General features: G+C 45.6%; 1 protein-coding gene across 3 annotated transcripts in view; it reads left to right on the forward strand.

Annotated features, from left to right (window-relative positions):
* CACNA2D3 (calcium voltage-gated channel auxiliary subunit alpha2delta 3) overlaps positions 1-22,343 on the forward strand; it is an 837,281-nt gene that overhangs the window by 628,438 nt on the left and 186,500 nt on the right. For all 3 annotated transcript variants that reach the window (XR_002136724.3, XM_088798500.1, XM_088798501.1), the window contains one exon: positions 1,670-1,744. Coding sequence is in view for 2 of the 3 variants with exons in the window: in XM_088798500.1 (XP_088654626.1) it covers positions 1,670-1,744 (75 nt within the window). In the remaining variant the exon portion in view is untranslated. The remainder of the gene's footprint in view (positions 1-1,669; positions 1,745-22,343) is intronic.

Genomic DNA, 22,343 nt, shown 5'->3' on the forward strand with positions numbered 1-22,343 from the left:
TTTTGATAAATGCTATATAGGAAAAGGAAAGGGCATTAAGGGAGCATATGCAAGGAACCCTACCTTCTCTTAAGTCTTACTTCCCGTAAGCAAGCCAAGAACTGAAGTAGTGTTCCTTCAGAACGCACTGACTGCATTAGCTGACTGTAAAATATCATTTGGTCTCATTTTGAGTTCGAATTTCCAATCAAATACCACTTTTGCCTTGAATGGAAAAAGTCAGACTCTCCAAGTCCTTTTTGACCCCTCCAGTTTGTATTAGACAGGAACACAGTAATGGTAATTAATGCAGTGTTTACTGTGTCTGACATTTTTCCAAGAGACAGGATGAAAGAGACGATATACATCTCAAAGGATAGGAAATCTCTGGTTTATCTTTCACAGCATAACGAAATATACTTTTATCATTGGAGTCAAGTAGACTCTTATTAAAACTTGCTGTGCAAGGTAACTCCAGGAGAAAACATCGGTTGCCCTTGACTACCATGTGCATATTTGCTTTGTGTAATGCAAGGGAAACTTTTAATTGTCGGTGTTAAATTCGTTAAGCTAAGAAGCAGACAGGGTCATTCTTGGTTTGTAAACTCTGTTGTCTGGATCATATAATAGTATCATAGTCAAGAATGTGAGTGGCAGAGAATTTTAAAGAAAAGTAACAGTGAAGGCTCAGAACTATGAAATAACTTGTCAGAAAAAAATAGAGGATTTTTTTTTTTCTTCTCCCCTTTCACTGCTCTGGCAAAAGTGGGTTACATTTTCTTTCTTCAGAGAGGGAGAGATCAGTATGAGTTTTATGCCAGAGGCCATTTTAATACATGAATGATTTGTAGGTAAATTTATTGTAGCCAATGGGTGCAGTCAACTGTGTAATAGAAATATTGTCAAAAAGCTGGGATTATTATTTAAATAAGTGCAGTGTTAAATTTGATTACATACTTTTTAAAGCTAATAAAACATTTCATTGCTCTCAAAGTATTTCCCATAGTCCCATTTAGTCAGAAAACATAAATTAAGTGAGGTTCTGCATCGAAAATTACCCAGGCTTTGTGTCGATGGAAGCATGCATGGAAAAGCTTGGCACCCTCACAATTTAAAGAGGAAAGGATATAAAAGGGGTTGGCAGGCTCCTCCGTAGGCTGGGGGGAGGGACACTCTTATCCTTGAAGAATTATGAAAAATGACTGCCTGGGAGAGTGCAGGTTTGAGATGGCCCGTATGGGTGTGGAATTATAGGAAGCCTGGATGTGAATCAGAGTCAGGCCCCCCTCTTTCCTTAGAAAGGTAGAGAGAAGACACTGAGGTTGATAAAATTCTATTCACTTGGGCACAGCGTCTTTCCAGAAACATTAGCCATTTTCTTTTTTTTTTTCTTTTTTTTTTAATGTAATTGTTTTTGTTTTAAATAAATCAAAGTAAGGCCTTTGGATGCCAACATGGGGATGTGACATTTTAAATTGTGCTATTTGCTGAGCTTATACTGTGACAGGTCTTCATTTCCACCAAATGTCAAGGATCAGTGCCTTGCATTCATTTTAATGAAATATTGTGCTGATAAGGGTTATGAATGCCAAGTTTAAGCTGTAAATTACTAAATGTCGGGCTGCTTTATGCTTTGTGAATTCACCAGGGAGCAAGCTAATGAAGGTTTCTTTCTCACTTCCTCTTACAGTTAGGGATTCACGGTTATGCCTTTGCAATCACAAATAATGGATATATCCTGACGCATCCAGAACTCAGACCACTGGTAAGAGGAATACTTATTTCTGTGTTTCTCCTTTTATGATTTGAAGATATTTTGTTCAGTTCTTCAGTGGCAATACTTTGTAGCAGTTTTTACCTTAAAAGCTCAATTTATAATATTGTCTCCTAAAGGTTGTTAATAGTTTATAACTAGTATTTTGACACATGATACATAAATAATGTTGGATAGATATATTTACTATCTCCCTTTTGTATATAAATTCATATATAGTTATATGCATGTATTTATTTATTTTACATCTGCCAGTATATGTTTTTTTTTGTGTTTTTTTTTTTAACTCTAGACAGTTTGAAACATATAATAATGGGTACCTTTGTATGACAAATGGTCTCTCTCACTCCAACCTGAGACTGAGTTATTGCAGGTCACATTTGATACAACAAATTAGACCCAGGATTCCTGGAAATTCACTACAATGGGATTTGCCCCCAAATTACATTGCCTAAGCCCAGTGCCTCCTGCGTTGAAGGGATTCAACAGTACCTTTTTGGTTTCATTGAAATGGTTGAGATTTTCTCCGTTTCCTGCCTAAGCCATATGCAGTAGCATGTTTGGAGACCTGATGTGTCAACCATTTTCTTTCAGCATCATTTGCACTTTCTCTGAAGTGTGTGAGGTTAGGCCCAACCTAGAACAGCTCATGATATCTTTGTCCAGCTCAACCTTTGGGGAGAGGCTGTCTAGAGCACTGTGTGGAGGAGAACACTGAAGGGCAGCCAGGCTTGTCGGATAGGAGGCCCTGGTCCACTGAGTATCTCCTGTGGATGCTGGAAGGGCATCAGCGGTGACTGCCATGGGTTTGGGTCTCTTTCGGTGTGTGTGTGTGTGTTTAGATAATTTGAAAGCAGATACAAAGATATAAAGAGTAATACAGTAAATTCTGCTTTGGAAAGTTAATGTATAGGTTGTTTCTTGTAGCAATCCACATACACACATATATATTCACACATACCCATCCACCCAAATGCCTTTTTCTCTTTCATCGAGATTAGAAAATAGAGGCAGTGCCTGCTATGCAAATGTTTATTGGAGAAGCATTGTGGGAACCAGTTTGCTTCTCACTTGAATCATTGTTTAGAAAAGTTCATGTTTGAGCTCCATCATCATCCAACTTTGCTCTAATCGCCCTGGTATTAATGGAGTCATGGCCACATCATGTGGATCCCATATGCACACTTTAAGATGGGAATTATGGTAATATTTGATATCAACAATCTTTTTTTTTTTTTTTAATCAGAAAAGCATTGGGTTAACTAGCTAGCTAATTCCAAACGTAACTCAGAATTATTGAAAAGTCTGACTGAAAAAAGCTACTGACTTTGTAAGGACATTTAAGTCTAAAAACATATAAGTCTAACAGCTTGGCATTTGACCCATTTCTAAGCCACCCAGTAGGGTTGTCTGTTGGGAGTGGTAGGAGTTACGTGCTTGGTGTGGCCGAGACTGGGCTCCTAGTGCTTATTTATTCCAAGTTGGAGTGGAACAGAGTAAATGAAACAATCAAACCTGGATCTTCTGCCAGTGAGTGAATTATCTTCCCATTTATCAGCCTTTAAAGAAGGAATGAAATGGAACCAGATGTCAGAAGTCACCAAGGTACTTTCCCTCTCTGTGCTGCAGTGGAAATGAGCTGCTCCCATTGCACACTCAACTCACAACATCTTTCTGCTTTTTTATATCTTCTGGTCATGCAGCAAATGATCTGTTTGCGAAGAGTCTATCTGATGCACTTTCCAGAGCTATAGCCACTGAGAGGGCAGCCGAAAGGCTCTTAGAAAAGTAGCCCAACCAGGTCACACGATCATCTACCAGTGCAAATATTCACAACCACATGTAATTTCTGTTCTTCTCACTGTTGAATCATTGTACTGAATGATTTCACCAAAAGTGGTAGCCAAGGTCAAGTTCCCATAAAGGGAATGGCCCAAGCAAATGCTCTATATCTCACCTGTGGGAACTCAAACCATATGAACCATCTTGCAGTTGATCTATGATAAAAGCATAAGGAATGGCCAGGCCAGTTGTCTGTCTCTGACCCTAAGGCCACACAATCTTTAGGAGAGGTTTGGAGCGATGCCCACCATTGAGGAGTTCATGAACTAACCCATCTGAATGTTATCAGTAAGTGGATGTTGACTGTGCCTTGAGTTTTATGTTTTCCTTCTGGGAAAAAGACAGCAGTGAAGTGGAAGGAACGCAACTTCAGCAACACACAGGTTGCCCTTGACCCCTAGTCCTGCCACATCTGAACTGTGTGTTTTTGGGCAAGTCACACAGCCTCCCTTGTAATCCTGCCATAACTATAGTGTATAAATCACAGCTTGGTTGTCAGAATAAATGGGATAATGCCACCAAAGAGCCTTGTGTGACAAAGCAGTCCCCAGGACATGGTGCAGACAGTGGTGGTGAACCCAGCACCCTGTTTGTGTTGTATTAGCTCCATTGATCGAAGCTCAGCTGCTAGAAAGGTTGGGAGGATGTGGTGGTGGATGCTTAGGGAGGAGCTAAAGAACACTTCTTGATTATTCACTCTGTTCAGGTTATTAGGATAAACATTGATGAGGGATTGTACACACACGCGCACACAAGTGAACAGATGCAGAGTCCTTGGGCTCACGCAATGCTAATTTCAGTCTCCCATCAACTTAGTCTGTGAAACCTTGGCTCAACCTGTCTGTGCCTGTCTCCCTCTCTCTCTCACACACAAACACACACACACACACACACACACACACACACACACAGACACACACACTATCAGTTTTCTTGGCCAACTCTGGTCTAGAAGACAGTTAACAACTGTGCTATAAATTGCTATGTGAGCCCTACCATGTAAGGGAACCAAAGTTTTGTTGTTTGTTTTTAAGGCAGCAATAAGCATAATACTAGAAGCTGCAGTAACTGAAGAATATTAGTTAAGAGCCAATCTTCAAGGATAGACCACTCCAGGCTCTGGCATGTACATTTGTTCACCTGAATGACAAAAGCAGAAAGCTTTCTCCCTTCTCCCCGATCACCAGTCCACCCGGCACATAGTAGGGACCCCAGAGATGAATGAACGAAGGGATCTCCAAAGCTAATGTTTTCATGTTCACTTACCTTGCGTCCTTCGGGATAATGTAATTTGGGAGCTTCCCCCGGAAACATATCTGCACCAGACATGATCCAGCCTGGTCAGAACCCTCCTGCGTGGCTAAGGACAACCAGCTGCCAGCAGCTTCCTTGGCTGGCTAAGGGTTCGGGCAGGGAATCCTCATTCAAACCTGCCTCGCCTTCTCCCAAGCCCAGCCACATAATCAAATCCTTATTATAAATGCACGTTCCCCTTGGTTTTGGCCAAGGCTACCAGATTAGCACATTGGGTGTGAGTGTGGGGTTGTGGCCAGTGCGAGAGGATGGATCAAGCTCACTTAAAACAACTCATATTCCCTCCCCATCTGCCACCGAGAGTTTTTCTGCCCCTGCAGCCAGAGGAAAGAGGTGGGTTTCTCTGAAGCACAATACCAATATTTTTCTAATTTGTCCAATAAAATCTTCCCCCTGAACTTAATGTTTGGCTTGATTTTATCCAGTATTTCCTTTAATCTTGTATGACTTGGGTGTGAATCATGAAATGTCTCCAAAAACAGCGCAGAGGTAGGGGCCTTACTCAGCAGACTCGCTTTGGTTTAATTGGCAGAACTGCTACAGGAATACTTTTCTGTTGACAATCGGGCTACCCTAGTCTTTCTCCAATTGTTTCTCAACCAGTCTGTCCTTGCCACCAGCTTGACTTCTGGTACACGAAGTGACATTGAGTCAACAAATATGTACCCGGTTCCTGGTGTGCTGGGTCCTGTGTTAGGCTGCAGCTGCATGTAGCTGTCTTCCAGGGCGCCAGGGGCCGTCTCACAGATGGGGGCCAGTACCTATTCTCTGGATGGGGAACAGGATGGCAACACAGCAAGTGGGATTCAAGTTAGACCCTGAAGAATGTGTTTTGCGTGGTTATTAAATGTCTGGAATTTTTTCCTTGGTCTCTACCACTCTTTAACATTCAGGTTAAAACTATTTCAAAGTATAGTTACCTAGAGTTACTGTCTAGATTGATTTGTTTTCCACTTTATGCTTCCCATGTCTTTGAGAGCTTTATGATTTTTTTCTTAAAATGTGGAGCCCTGAATCTCTCTCTTTTCATTTTGCCCAATAGGGCATTGAGGGAAGGTACCATCTTTAGCATGATCAGATTTTTGTTTTATCCTTTTTTTGTATATATTTTGGTGATCCATCTCCCCTTCCATGTTAGAACAAAGGGATATTTGAGTTGATTTCCTTCCCCCAAGGGGGCCTGGAATGTGGGCCTGGTCCGATCACCAAAAGAACATGAAGAAGGCCTCCTTCTAGCAGCCACAGGGCAGGCAGGGCTCCACAGAAGAGTCTGAGGCAGGCAAAACCTAGGACTTGTTCCCACGAAGCCCATGGTGACACCTGCCAAAGGCTGTTCATTCTGCGTCTGCAAGCCCAGGAGATGGGGAAGGATGCTGGTGGGTTTTTATTCTGGATGAAATGTTGCCAGTCGCTTGGGCCACTGGATGTGGTGGTAGATGAGATAGGAGCTGGGGATAATGGAGAGAAACCTCCATTCATTCCTCCAGCATTTGCTGAATGTCCACTGTGCTCTAGGCCTGAGCAAGCTGCTTGGAGAGGTTACAGAGATGTGCCCCCCCTCAGAAAACTCACAGTCTAATGCGATGCGTAACATTTAATATTTAAGGAGTGTGAGTAACTGTAGACACTACTCAGGAAGATGCATTTTTGTATGATTGTTATTGTTGGCCTTAGTATGTTTTTTTTTTAAAAAAAACACATTTGTCGATTCCTTTTTATGTGACAGGCACTGTTTGAAGTGTTTTACATGTGTTAAAGCTTTTAATCGTTAACTCATTTAATAGCAAGCCTAGGATATAGGTGCGGTGGAAAGCCCAGAGGCTCAAGGGAAGGGTGTGTGTGAGGGCAGGCCTGGGTGGAAGATGGATCTAGTTGGCACCTGGAGTCTGACTGTAGCCAACTGTGAGTGCCAGGCTGAGGTACTGGGGTTCTCTGCGAGGAAGGCAGATGTCCCCAGGTTGCATACAGGAAGTCGAGGCACTAATTGATAAGGTGGTGAGGGGACTAGAAAGTGCCAGAGCCTGGAGCTCTAACCCAGATCAGTTGAGACGTGTGAAATTCACTCTGCTATGCTGGTTGGTTCTTCAGAAGATAGGAGGCAGAGTGGTTGGAGGTGGGACTGACCAGGAGGCCTGGTCTCTACAGCCACATGGATGAGTAAGAGAGTCATCACTGGGTGATTATAGTTAGAATCTGTCTAGACGGGCACGGTCCAGTAAGCATATCATGTGAACCACAAACACGAGCTGCCTGTGTAATTTACAATTTTTCTAGTAGCCACATCTAAAAAAGCAAAAAAGAAATGGATGAAATTAAGTTTAAGAATATATTTTATTGAACACAGTATATCCACAATCACATTGTTTTAATATACAATAATATAAAAAATTATTAATGCGCTATTTTACATTCTTTACATACTTATCTTTGAAATCTGGTATGTATTTTACACACACAGCTCATTTCTGTTCTGACGAGCGACATTTCAGGTGCTGATGAGCCGCACGTGACAGCACAGGTCTCTAGAGTGTGACCAGACATTGTGGACCCTTCTAGATAAAAGGGACTGATCGTAGGACCTCCTCTTTCCTTAAAGTACATGACAACAAACTTCACCACTACCACCACCCATCACTTTTCCATCCTGGGAGTCACTGCAAACAGTGGGTGGCTTCTTAGCCTCCTCTCTGGTGGCCGTGGCCCCTCCCTCGCAGGCTGTGGCCTCTCAGAGAGTGAAAGTGGGGAACTGTCCAGAATTCAGGGCAGCGAGCCGATGGCCAGGGCAGATGACCTCTCTGGTTTGGCCGCACATCTCTGCCTGTTTCAGCAATGTGGGTTCAGTCCCGCACCAAACTGTGCAGCATGAGCCAGTGGCGGGAAGCGTTAGCCGCACGGGGTGAGCCTGAGCTGTCAGCTGATCTAATCAGAATATTCAGACACTCAAACCGTTTCTGTCATTCTGTAAAACTCGGGTGAGCTCTTTAACCAGCCCAAACTCTGCAATCACTGTGGCATGTTCCTAACCTATTGCAGAATCTTCCGACTCCCTCTAGAATCCAACTTTGCTGTTGTCCCAGCCACTAGCTCTCCACAGCCTGAACTCTGTCTGATGTCAACAGCCTTTTACTTCTGTCACTCTCTGACTGTCCCTGTCCCACTGTGAACGTTGATTCTGCTGTTTTGTTCTTAGGTATGGCCAGGCAGGTCATTTATCCAGGCCTTTTTGCTATTACACGTGAGTCACAGATGGACCTTTGCAGAATGTCAGTGAACACACGGATTGACGTGTGGACATGCTAATAAATATTCTTATACCATAGTCCTCTCATATGGAATTAAGTGGACATGCCTATGGATACATGTAAATATATGTGGAATGCTAAGTAGACAGTGCGTATCAAATATCAGTTAAATAGAAGCTTAAATGGTAGCAGCACTATTAGAATCCTCGTCAAAGTCCAACTGATTTGGCTCAGGCAACGTGAGGAGACTGGATCATGTTTAAAAATTTTGATGGGAAGTTTAAATGTGATTTTTATATCCTTATGCAGATTGTCAATTATGTAAGGTCTCCCGCACATCTAACAGTTTTCTTTTTTGTATACTTCTTGGACCAACAATGCCTCCATTAATTTTCCTCCATTTCTTTTTCCCATCCACGGCTGCTCAATGTAAATGCTAAGGGTTCTTGTTAGTTCAACAGGTGTGGGTGGGGCTTTTGCTGGGCCCCTCCCCCACATCATCCACCCTCATGTCCGATTGCATCTGGCTCCAAAACGCTCCCCAAGCCCATCTGCCTCTCTCTGTCACTACCCCCTGGTTAGGGCCACCGTATTGTCTCTCCTGGATGACTTCAGCTCCCTTTCAGCTCCTCTCTGGGCACCTGTTTTTGCCCCCCACCCCAGCACTATTCATTCGGCAGGGGGGGGGCTTTCACAGACATCAGTCAGATGGCGTGGCTTCCCTTTGCATAGAGAGAAAACCCCAAACTCCTGGCCGTAAGCCCGGTCCCTGCTGCATCTGTCGCCACCTCCCTGCCCTGCCTGAGCTGTGTGGCAGCCCATGCTCCCCTGTGCTCCAGCCACATGGAGGTCCTCTTGTTGGTTTCTCAGAAATCTTCCTGCTTTAAATCTTTGTGCCTGCTCATCTCTCTGCCTGGAATCTTGTGTCAGATACACCCACGACTGGTGTGTTCTCATCCCCTGTCTCATCTCAGGTGTCACCCCTGCGGAGAGGGATGCCTGCTCCCTGGCCAAAGGAGCCTCTCTCTGCTTCTGTCACTCCCCATGACATCCCCTGCTTTAGTTCCCTTGGTTGACATAGCACTCTTGGGAAATGTCTCTGTGTTCATCCTCTCCCCTACTGTCCCTGGTGAATTCCTGGGAGTTTGCTGTTGCATGGAGGATGCAGTCAGTAAGTATTTATCGAATGATTTTGATGTTTGATGGATGCTAATGACTAAATGTCTAGGTACCAATTTCTTACAATAAATGAGAAATGCAGGGGCTACACATTCACTCATGAAACATTTACTGAGTCCTTCCTATGTCAGGTGCAGAAATTGAAGCACGCGTGATTGATCAATACCTCCTATTCTCTGCCGTTCCTCTGCCCTCCTGCTTGTCTGCAAGCATTCATCAGGTGTTCCTTGCGTCAAGCACTGTGCAAACTAATGGAGACATAGAAGTAGGTAGAAGGATGTCCCTGCCCACAGGAAGCTCACTCCCCAATGGCCAGAGGGGCCAAGAAGATCTATGGGCTTGCAGGGGAAGTGTCTGCTTTTTTCCCAGGAAGGTGCCTTGTAATGCAGGGGGGCTTCCCAGAGGAGGTAGCATGCACGCCAACTGCATTCACAGTCCACTCTGGGGGACATTTCTTCCCACTTAACAGGGGCCCCCCGCTCTCTCCAGGACCGCTGTCTCGGACCAGACCAGACATGAGTTTTCTCTCTGGTCTCAGAACCATGCATTCTGCTGCCCTAGTTTGTCAGCGTGTGTGGGGTGGGGAACTACCATTATTTACAAACTTTTCTGTGGCTCCCAAATGCTGGAATCCTCAGCTTCCTGGCCCTCCTTCTGCCCAGCCTGTTGCTGAACTGAAGGAGACTCCCCAGTAGGTGGCGCCCGGGCACCGCCGTGTGCCAGGTCCCAAAGATACCGTCCCTGCCAGCACACATTCTCTGAACAGACCCCAGACGACTCCAGCTTAGGCCTGGTCTGAATCTATCCCGCTTAAGAGAAAGAATTAACGGATGCTTAGTAAATGTATCTGCTCAGAGGAGTGTGTTCTCTGAGAAAAAATAAACAAGACTGTGTGACCCCCACGTAGTGAGCCTGTTCCTTTTGAAATACATCATTTGGCAAAAGAGAAAACAGAGCCCCGCATGCTTTCCTCTTGATGAAATTGTTGAGGGCACTGTTTGAACTGCCCCGACCTGGACACTTAAATGGAACCATTGCAGCCCTGAGCTGGGAACACTTACACCTCCTGAGTCTGGGGATTAGGCAAGTTAGTGGGGTGCCTGGTTGCTGTTTGCTGAGAGCTACACTCTGTTCTGTGAACCTCAAGAACTCAACAGCCTGTTGGTCCCCGAGTTCTGTGGCTGTGTATGTGCTTAGACACCTAGGGCATATGGGGTTTAGCAGATAGAGGACTAACAGTAACAGTGCAACTGCCCCAAAGGGTGTTAATGGCCAGGCTCTATGCTGAGCACCTTATGTGTTTTGCCTCCTTCTGTCCTCAAAGCATCCTGCATGTTCCTACTCATCTCAGAGGGGATAACTGATGCCTAGCCCAAGGGCCGCCAGTCAGAAAGTAAATTGGAATCAGTCTTCAGAAAAAAAGAAAAAAAAAGAATGACTATGGACAATGTCATTTTTCACAAAATAAAATATATTCAATTGAAAGAACTTTTCTTAATTCCAAAGCTGTGTTATGAGCTTCTTTGACAAAATGAAAGTTGAGCTGGAGAGCCTCCCCTCGCTACTGCAGACAGCTCTCCCCTTCCCTCTGCTCTCGGCCCCACACCCACACCTGTGTGGACACAGCAGCGTCTCCTCTGCTCTGGGCTGTGCCCACAAGAAAGGGAGAGAGGAGAATGGGGTCAGTGTAGACTCAGCCCTGTATCCTCCGGGACGGGCCGCACATAATCTAAAGCCACAAAGCCTCCCTCACTCAGTGGCTTTCCCTCTGTGGGCTCCCGTAATTGCTCCTTCCTTTGTCCCTTCATGCAGAGTGGGAGAAAAGGTCTCCACTGCCTGTAGCTTCAGGGTACTGCACCATTTTTTTGTAGTTTTCTACACCCTACCCACAGCGTTACAATAGCCTCTTTATTAAACTTTCCTTAATTAGCCAGCTTGACTATGCCATGTGCTTCCTGCTGGGGCCCTGACTGATACAAATGTAAGAGTAGAGGGAAGGTTTGTTTTTCCTAAGTCCTTACTCTGCCAAGAAGGAAGGAGAGGAAAGAAGGAAGAATGGAAGGAAAGAGGAAGAATGAAAAGGAAAGGGAAGCAAGAGAGGAAGGAAGGGAGGAAGGAAGACAAGAAGAAGACAGGGAGGGAGGGAAGGAGGGAGGGAGGAAAGAAGGAACGAAGGAAGGAAGGAAGGAAGAAAGGAAGAAAGGAAGGGAGGGAGGGAGGAAGGGGAAGGAAAGGAAAGGAAAGGAAAGGAAAGGAAAGGCAGGAGGAAAAGATGCTCTATCAGTTCCTTTATTAATTTACACTTCTAGTAAATTACCCTTTTGCTCAAGTGATTATTAAGAACTGGTATCTGTTGCTTGCAACCAGAGCAGCCTGACTGATACGCCCATGAGCTCCCCAGGTCTGTGAACCACTGTTGGGTGTAGCTCTGACCTCTGCTCTAAGGGAGCTCACAGTCTGTACCTCTTCCCTCCCTCCCCACAAAACTTTCCTCTCCACTCCACCCCACCCCTGCACCCAAAGAGGTCTCTCTCTATCCCACCAGACTCCTTGCTCAGGCCTTAGAATTTGGGCTCCGCACTACACTGTAGAAATATTTTGACACATGTGCCCTCTCACTGCACTGCAAGCAACTGAAGACACTGAACAGATTGTGTTTTGTCCACCCTGTATATCCAGGGCTTGGTAAGGTACCTAGCAGAGGAAATGGAATAATAAATAAAGAGGAGAGAAGATCCACATAGAAGAGATTGATCACACAATGACACAGTATATTATTAGGCACCAGGGTGCAAATGCTGACAAGTAGTAGAATTTATAAAAGGACTTGGTGTCTAGCTGTGGAGGAGGTAGCTAGGGAAGGCGCAGGGAGCTGGTGTGCAGCCTGTAAGCTTTAGGTCACAGTTTGTAATCCAGTCCAGCACAGTTGGGAGCAGCCAAGGGGCTTTCAGACACCTGGATAGGTAACTGTAACTTGCTCATTCTGGTGCTTCTGGAGCCTCCCTCCCTCCTTCCTCCCTCCCTCTCTCCTTCCCTCATCTGGCATGTATTTATTGAACACCTCTCAAGTGCTAAGCACTCTGTTAGATGCTGGGATCTAGTGATAAAACAAGACAGACATAATTCCCCCTTCATTTGGTGTTTGCAATCTCATGGAGAAGTGATGTTTTTAAAAGCTCAAAAGTAAACAAACAAAAAGTTTTACACATTTCGGATAAACTCTCTCCAAAGAAAACAAGGATCTGAGAAAAAAAAGTGGGGAGAGGCACCTCGCTTCGTTGGATGGTCAGGGAGAACCCTTCTTAGGGGTGCCATTTTAAGCTGAGCCCTGAAGCCCTCAGGGAAATCCCTGTGCCAGGATGTGGTGACTGGTTCCGGCAAAGGGAACAGTGTATGCTAAGCCCCTAAGGTGTGAGGATAGTCAATGTCATGTCTGGAATCTATTGGTAGATTTAGGACAGACTTCCAAAGGACAAGGAAGAGTGACTTGAGGTTTTATTGATAAATTCCTATTTGGGAACATGCTTAGCAAATCAGTTGCTGGGAATGCCTGACTATGTCCCCTCAGCTCTCGCCGTTTCCCCACATGCCAGCCTGGCTTGCAGCTGCCAGCACCTGAGTGAGGATGTTCTCTGGCTTCTGGAGTCCACTCTTCTCAGGCATGCAGCAGGCCAGATGGGCCAGGAGTAGCATCCCTCCACCAAAGACTGGGGAGCCCCCCACCTCACAGGTGGGATATCTCCAGGGGCCTGCCCCACCCTGCTCCCAGAGCCCCCGGTGGGACTCAGCTCCCATTGCCCAGTGCTGACATGCTCCATGTTGCACCTTGCGTTGGCTGCCTGCCCTTCCCAGTCTCTGAGTCATTTCGTCATGTCCCTACAGGCATTTCCTGGGAACCCATTTCAAGTAAAAACCTGACCCTTGAATCCTGGTCTTCGGGTCTGCTTCAGAAAGAACTCATGCCAAGATACCCGTTGGACTGATTCTTTCTTTGCAAAATTTGGTTTTCTCTAGCGCTTCAACTATAGTTCTCTGTGCAGCCACACAGACTTTTGCATTAATGCCATGATGGCACAGGCACATTTTCCCTCTACTTCAGACCCCTGCACGTTCTCCCCTCACCCCAGCCTGCTGGGAGCATCCACACTTGCCCTTAGAAGTACCAGGAAGCCTTGGCTTTGTGCGGGTAGTAATCGAGAAGGTACTTTAAGGAAATTTGGGTTGGAGAGAGGATACTCTGCTTCTTTATTGTTTTGGAAAAGGATTAGATGCGGACAAAGCTTTTCTTTTCACTGGACACACTCTGACCTTTGTTTTACTAGATTAATTTCATATCTAGAGTGCCCCATCTCGGATGATGAATTAGCAATAAAAAGCTCATCAAAATGTAATTACATGCAATGTGTTGAATAATGATCTCTTAAAAATTCCTATAGATTTGTCTGCACCTCCTTCCCCTCGGGGGGAAATGAGCCTCAGCTGCTAGCTACTAGCCCCGGCTCAGGAATGCAAACCCTAGCCATGTTGTGAGACTGAGGTGGGAGAGCTGGCTTCTATCATTGCCCAATGTCATCTAATTGATCAATTGCTTTTCTCCATGTGATGCACATCTTTATATAATTTAAAGGCCCATCTCAACGGGGGTAGGAATACACAGGAAGTGGAAGCTCAAGGCAGAGTGAAATCTTCACCTCCTCCCTCTGCAAGCAGCCTGTTGTGGGGAGAGAGTTATTAATTAAAATGTTAACTGTCCAGACAATAGCAGGCCTACCAGCATGGAGAACTCCTGGGAAGGGAACATGAAAGCTTTCATAACTATAAATTCCGGGAAAGTTTATCCCTCCTTCAAAAAGGAAAGCAGAGCCATCTGCATCTAAGAGGAGACTTGACTGAGCTGCTTGAGTGATGTTAGGCTTCCCCCAGGCTCTGACTTGTTTCCCTCCAGAGGGTTGGACTTGGACTAGGAGAAAACCAAGCCTTACCCTGCGTCTCTGGAGGAGCCCATCCAAACCTACAGCTGGGGCTGACAGCAGAATGTTCAGATCATTTCAACAGTGTAGATGCCCACACTCATTTGAATAACTGAAGAATTCAATCATTTGAATGCCAATGATTATTCCTCCCCGAGTTTACATTTTAGAAAGACAGTGCATCTGAATCCCCATGAGAGCATTAAATTGCTATCTAATTAGCAGTCCCAAATTATATATATTTAAAAGATAATTAAAGGTTTGAAGGCTGTTGGAATAACTGGTTATACATTTAAATGAATCACTAGAAATTTGTTAGTAATGTGTGGCGTTTTCTTTTATTTCTTGCTTCCTTCTTTGAAGTTCAGTAGACCCAACTTCGCGGGGTTAAGTCTGGTAGCGGTAAGATAAAGGCAGCTGTTTTTAATTATTGCAGCTCAAACCTCCAAATAATTATAAGCAGCTGTCATTTTTACATAATCCTAAATGATAAGACCCAAAGAATGCAAATAAAAAGGTTGAGACCATGGGCTTTTGGGTACAATCATTTAATCCCCATCACACCCTGAACTGACCATTACACTTTATTGAGAAGGTGCCGGAACCATTAGCTCTTCACTCAACTTTCATAACTCTGCCACAGGCACGTATGTTTGTGAACATACCTCCCAGGTGCCATTTCCACATTCTCCATGGATGTTTGCAGGGCCAGGGAAACATGAAATACATTTAGAATTTTGACTCAAGGAAGTCATTCCATTAAGCCAGGCAGGGTTTTGCTTGGAGGATCTCAGTCTCACTTGCCCCTTTCTCCTTGGGGCAGGGTCTACCCCTGCCCTTGCCCTACTGACAGCTCCCCTCCCCCGCCACACACACACATATGTACGTACCAGGTAGATAACATGATAGCTGCTGTTTCTTTGGTCTGTGGCTGAGGATTCCTCAGGATTGAGCACTTTAGTGCATCCGCTGGCCAAGACCAAAATTCCTGAACCCAGGAGCGCTGGGTTCAGGTTTGAAATCTGTTGCTTCCTGAAAGGATGGGAATCTCCCGAAGACCAAGACAAGGGGACATTGACCAGAGCCACAGGGACTTCTCCCACTTGGACCCAGTGACTATGAAACCAAAGTCCAACAGACAGAGACACACAGTTCACCCCAGACAGAGCTGAAGCCAGACTTGACAAGAGACAAATCTAGATCATCATCTAGAAGGAAGACACACACACTCAGTTACTCCATGTAAAGAGCCCAAAGACCCTATGCTGAGGAACGCTCAAGGCAGGGTCTCTGCTTGGCAGACGTGTCCAAGTGGAAGGCATTGCCCAGTGAGCTAAGCTCAGTTTCTTGGGGATGAGAAGGCTAAACAGATGGAAGAGGAGAAAAATCAGGTAGAGGGTTTAACTGGGATATTCAGAAGCTGACAGGCATCACAGAGTATTATTGCATCTCCCCAGTGAAGAGGGGGAGGGATTTCAGAAATGTAATCTGTGTCTTAGAATCAGTTAAGATATTCTAGTTCTCCTAAATGCCTACTTCTCCCCCAAAGTCTGAGTTTCTCACCTCACTCCAGGAAGAGGATTTGGGAGTAACCGAGAGGGGGAAATCATTTATCTGACTCCTGGTACTGCAGCAGGTTTGAGAGTAATATGGGTTGGCCACTCCATAAATGAAGCCTATTTCATCCAGGCTCAAATACAAATATAAATCACACACACACACACACACACACACACACACTCACACTCACACACACTCCTTTGAGAGGTAATTTGGAGCTCAGCTCTGTTCCATGCGGATTTGCAGGGAGCTGGTTGATGATGACCACAGGTCACCTTGCCATCATCCCCTTTCTGTTCCCTGGCAGGACACATCTCAGGCAGGCACCAGGCAGCAACCTCAGGTCCACTGGCACACATTTCTCCATGGAGCAGAGCAGTCTCTGAGGCCAGATGTCTGGGGTCAACCTCAGCTCTGCCACTGTGTGACCTTGGACAAGTTACTCAACCTCCCTGGACTCAGTTTCCTTCACTAAAAAATGACGACAAAAAGAATGCCTACTGCCTGGGCTTGTTCTGAAGATTCAATGAGTTCATGTTCACAAAATGCCTAGAACGGACCAGGCACATAGTAGGTGTTCATTAAGTGAATACACATCCTAATTTGTTCATTTACTCTGTTCACTCATTCATCAAGTATTCATGGAGAACCCACTCTTTGCCAGGCGCTCTCCTAGGCAGTGGAAGTTTGATGCTGAACAAGAAATAGCCTTTTTCCCAAAGATGCTTGGGACCCAGTCAGGGAGACAGGCAAGTAAGCAACTCATTGGCAGTCCAGCGTGATGGGTGTGGAGCTGGAGCTTCCATGGGAGACTGAGTGGAGTGCAGAAAGGACGGGCCAGTGAGGACTTCCAGAGCAGCTGACTCTGCTGAGCCCTAAGGGGCCACTTGACTTTGAGTTGGGGTGCAGAATGTTGGAAACAGGTGGAGTGTTGTGTGCAGTGGCCCGAAGGCAGGAATGATAATAACGTTTTTCACAGCTGGTTCAGCCTAGCTGGGGAGTATGTTGAGAGCAGGAAGTGGTGAGAGAGAGAGGCCAGAAGAGCCAGCAGAGTCAGAGTGATGGGAACTTGTGGCATTCTGGAATGTTGGACATCAGCCTATAAGACGTGAGGAGCCAGGAGCATTCCAGACCAGTGGTATGACCTGATTTGGGGAGCAGGAGAATCTGCCTGGCTGGGTCCTGGAGAACGAATTGGAGGGGTGGGGTCCAGGCAGGGTGATTAGAGACAATCACCCTCATCAAGGGGAGAGGTATCATGGTGGCTGACAATAAGTTGGTGGCAAGAGGGATGGAGAGATGTGATTCAATTACAAGAGACACTTAGTTAGAAACAATGGATGTGGTTGTTGCTGAGCCCTGTCTGCTTTGCCAGGCCCACTGGCCTCTTTCTCTGATTACACTTGCCCGTTTCAGCCTCTGCCACATGTCTGTTATCACAGACAAATATAAGATCCAGAGGGCTCAGTCAGCCTTACCAGGGTGCCATTGGCTTTCCCATGAGTCACGAGTGACATCAGAAATCTCTTGGCCTTAGTCAGACCAGCATGCATCCACAAACACTTTTTAAAAGACACATCAGCAGAATTGAGGATCACTCGCCAAAAATGAAAAATCAAAACTGAACATTTTGCTCAGTTGCCAGTCCAGTGGTCTGGATGGACCAATGATGGATGAGAACCTGTTGAGTTTGGTGGTCAAGGCATAACTAGGGCAGAGAGCAGTCTGGTTGAAAACATGGCCACATGCATGTTTATGCTGCAAAGTTGCGTCCTCAGGGAGGAACAGAACAAGGGCCACCCAGAAGAGAAGGGAGACAGACTTTAGCTGGAAGGGTCAGAGAAACTCTTAGACGACATGGCCAGAAAGATGGAGCCCTTTGTGTCTCCCTCTCCTTCACGATTATCTATAAAAATGTAAGCAGGAACAGAGACACAAAATAATGTTATCATATCATGTTAAGCAGCTCCCTAAATAAAATGACACACACGGACACACACATGCACCTTTGATGAAGGCGCAGCAGCCTGACATGGGCTGATACTGTTACAGGCATAAAGCAGAGTCGAGGGTAACGGCAGCTGGCTTTGAAGTAAGGATTCTTTTCCCTCTTTTTTAAATTTCTGTTTACTCGTACTTCGCTTGCAAATTCACTGTCCTCTTCCTTCCCTTCATGTCATTTAGCACAAAAATCTTGAAGTTGAGAGATCTCTCGGTTTTGACTGCCATCCCCCTAAGCTGAGATCGTCAGACTAGCCTCCTTTTCTCAGTGATGGGACTGGGGCGAGGCATTAGGAACATTACTGACTGCGGAATTCACTCCACGGCATCATTCAGAGGTGAAAATGTCGTGTCACAGTGTTGATTGACACTATTTTCTGATTTCCCTTGAGTGAATCAGGAAATGCATTCTCTTGGCAGTTGCTAAACTGACCAGTTCTAGCTCTTGTTCAAAATGGTCTGACAGCTTCCACATACCCAAGGGTCTTGTGATAAATAGTTAATCTCTCAAAGGAATAATGCCAGCTTAAGATCTATAAATGCAAAACCAAATAAAAAGTTGCTTGTCAAATGTCCCATACTCTCAAATTATAGAGGTCCTCTTTTTACCCTCAATATAATCTCCTAACAACTCCGTGGTATCGGAAATCTTTATAGGAAATACAGAAAATAGTCGGAATATGGAACATGTCTGTGCTCAAGAACTCAGTGTAACGCTATTTGAAATTCATTTTGAAGGCTGTCTTGTATCTAACCTTTGTTCATGAAACTTCAGAGAGGGGTTTGTCTCAAAGTGTTCTAATTTACCAGAGTAGCTTTCTCCCAGGTGCCCACTTGCATCTTGATTTTGCACAAAGCATCCATGTACTTGTTTTTTATCTGCTGAGAGATGGTCTTTTCTTAGCATCCCCCCTTTACCTGAGTCAGCAGGCAGGCAGAGGCCACTATCCCCCCTGCATCAGAATCCCCTGTTCCCTGCCCTTTTGCTGGCACAAAAAGTTCCTCCCACCCCAATCACTCAACACGATTTTTATTTTCATGACTAGCTTGCTATTATAGGACAGGTTGACTTTTTGAGAATGGGAGTTTAAATCCAGCCACTGTGTAGTAAGCCATGTTTGACCTACAAAAATGGTGGCAGGGCTGGGCCACCTCCTCCCCACACACAGTGTGTATGACTCACAGAGACTCAGAGGACACTGATTAAGATAAAGGTCATTTGGGTTTTCAAAGCAGCCTGTTAATTGATGTTTCTTTAAAAAATACCAAAGCTGTTTTAGTTTTACAGTGATCAAAAGGATTTTGTAATCACACTAAGAGAGCACGTAGGACTTTTCATCTTTGAGACACTTAAAAACATTAATTAATAAGAGCATGGTACCTTTTAGAAAAAGGAAAAGGCTTGTTGTCTCAACATGCCCTGTTGCCTCTCTCCCACCTTCCGGCTGCTTTTGGACACACCCTCACGGCCCTGTTTCCCTCCGGTGTATCTGGGCTTTTCATCTTCCCATGAACATGAAGGATTTCATCTCCCCTCTGATGAACAGACTCATCAGAATTTCTCTCTCGGCATAATGTCTGGGTCATCCCGTCACGTATCTTCTCTAGAAAAGTCTGTTATGGGGTCACACACAAAGAGGCCAGCACAACTCGCATGGAGATCACAGCTGCAGCACATCGCCAGGTCCTGCAAGGCTCCTCTGAGGCCCTGAATTGGATAGCGGTTACTGGGTAATACACATGGTACATCGGGTGTGTGGCATGATACTCAGTCTATTGTAGTTGTTCTTAAATCTAAAACTGAGGCTTGCATCCTTGGCCACCAAGGCCAGTTTCAGGGCAGCCCAAATGAGTCTTGTTAACAGAGACATGAATAGCGGGTGGGATCTGACTTCCAGAGTGGTTCTGCAACCAGTAACATGCCTGCTATATGCCATGCCATCTGGGCTGAGGACCTGCGGTAGTCAGGAGACCACAGCAAGGATGGCAGTGTGGAAGGTGGTGAGGACCAGAGGCTCAGAAACCAGGCAGAGTTGGTTTTGAACTTGATTCCACTGCCTATTAGCATGTCACCAAGTGACGTATGCACATCCCTGGGTTTTGCATTTTCCCATCTTGGAAGCGATTATCCTTCCCTTGGAGTTGTGAGAATTAGATGAGATATGCACAATGCTTGGCACAGTGCCTGGCACAAGAAACCCTCTTCATGAAAGTGACAGAGGCGAGGGGGAAGCTGGCCAGCAGGAAACCTCTGCTTTTGTGTGTGTGTGTGTGTGTGCGTGCTTAAGGCTGTGACTTACACAGCAAAACAGATTGGTCGCTACATTTTATAAATTCCTTGTTAGAGAAATAATGACTTAGAAAAATGAAAACAGTAACTTCTCAAAGTGCTTACCCCTTGGGAAAGATAGCAGAATATTGAGTATCCAGTGACGAGCCTTGCATTGTAGTAGTGACGGCAATTTTTCTTTTTTCTTTTCTTTTTTTTTGCACTTCTCAATATTTTCCAATTTTTCTACAACGACCAGTTGTTACATGGGCAAGCAGGAAAACAAACAAACAAACAAACAAAAACTTAAAAACCAGCAAACGTTCAGATTGTGTAGCCTGTAGCCAGGAGAGTCATGGCTGATACTGCCACTCGGAGCCCCTTTCCCTGGGGCCCCCTCCCCTGAGGCTGGACATGCTGTGACAGTCACAAATGCTAATTCGTAAATTCTAAGGGAAGGGACCATTATTCTGTCACAGGCCTGCCTGGCCACCTGGCCAGGAAACCCCATCCTTATCTGAGAACCTTCTCTTTGACGTTGACAAGAACTGGCCACCAAATCAGGTTGAGCTGCCTCTTTCAAGGAATAAAACTCATAGACCACTGTGCTGTTAAGACCCATTTTATCCTGTGAATGTACTCTCTAGGGATGAGTGCGTGAGGCTGGGGCTGCCCTGTCTCCTACGTCAGTGACAGATAGCATCAGCCGTCAGTGTGGGCCAGTGGACATGGTCTCAGCCCTGTGTGTTAGGACATAGTCAGTCTGTGCTCAGTCACACTTGTATCCGTTTGTTTCTCACGCAGCCCTGTGCGCTGAAACCTCTTACCTTCATCCAATAGACGAGTAAGTGCACGCTAGCCCCAGAGAAGCACACAGCCTATCGGTGGAAACCTGGTTAGCGTGTGAGCCTGACTCTGGGGCCCTGGCTCCAGAGTCCTCCTAAGTGACCAGATTCACGGTGGTGAAGCATCGTCTTCTACTTGATAACCATCGTCTTCAACTAGCTTCTCCGTGTCTCCAAGGCTCATAGTCAGTGTCCAACAGTATTTTGGGGGATGGGAGTAAACAGATGAGCAAGTAAGGGAATGGGGGATGAAGGAGGGAAAGGATGAAATGCCCAGTGGCCATTAGGGCCTTTTCTCTTGTGTGTGGAGGAAAGAAGACGTGCCTCCTTCTCTCCTCCTGAAATGGCCACTTCAGCCTCTGAGACAAGATGAGGCCAGAACCTCATGGGAAGTGGCCAAGGTGTTTCCCAGCTGAGGACTGTGGCTGCCCTGGGAGAGAAACATCTGCCCAGACGACGGCTGGCTCCCGGCCCTGGCCACACCCCTTTTGCAGATGGCATTAGCTTTGGGCCAGGCCCCCTCCTCTCCAGTTGTGGGCCTCCCAACCCCATCTCCTTCCTTCCTGTTGGCAGCGTGGAGCGGCACGTACAGTTTATCAATTATTAACACACACAATATTTGCTTTGCAGAGGCTACATGGATGTGTGTAGCTGATTTCCTCTGGTGCCTACCCAAAAGAACACAGAAAAAGCAAAGCCATTTGAGGGTTTTTTCAAACCAACACTGACATGGCCATTACCTTCGCCCATCCCATTACACTTCCAATGTCAGTCTGCGTGTAACACGAAAGGGTGCTCACAGCTAGACAGTTAAACATTGCAGCGAAGGTTCTGGCACTTAGGCATGCGCCTGGATGGTTGCAGCTTACTCCTCAGATGGATACCCTCTTGTCCCATCCTTCTAGGCCACAGGCTGGTTTGTGTGTTCGCCACATCTGGCCTTTATTTAAAACTCCACCTCAAAGTATTTCATAGCACAGAATATCTTTCCTTATTAAATTCTCCCTCACATATTTTTTTCATAAAACAGGCACCAAAAACTACAGACCTACCTGTGGCTCTCAAAGTATCTGTTTATAAACCTTTGGAAACCGTTTGCAATTCGTTAATCACATTTTCAAAGGAAGTTACAGATTACAGATACACTAACAAATGCCATATACGATGCTTCAGCCCCAGTAACAAGAGCCTCACGCAGGGGAAGAGGGAGTGTAGGCTAGTGGACCTGGGATTTGTCCCAGGCCAAATCCCATGGGATGGGGGAAAGCTGGCCTATGATTCAGAGACTCGAGAGTTTAGTTCTTTTTCTGTCACTCTCACTCTGGCCACACATGTGTCCTCTCGAGGGGAAAAACATGTACAGGGGAT

Source organism: Rhinolophus sinicus, chromosome 5 (genome assembly GCF_057876585.1).
Source record: "Rhinolophus sinicus isolate RSI-liver-muscle chromosome 5, RSI-T2T, whole genome shotgun sequence".
In the NCBI taxonomy this organism is placed as follows: Eukaryota; Metazoa; Chordata; class Mammalia; order Chiroptera; family Rhinolophidae; genus Rhinolophus; species Rhinolophus sinicus.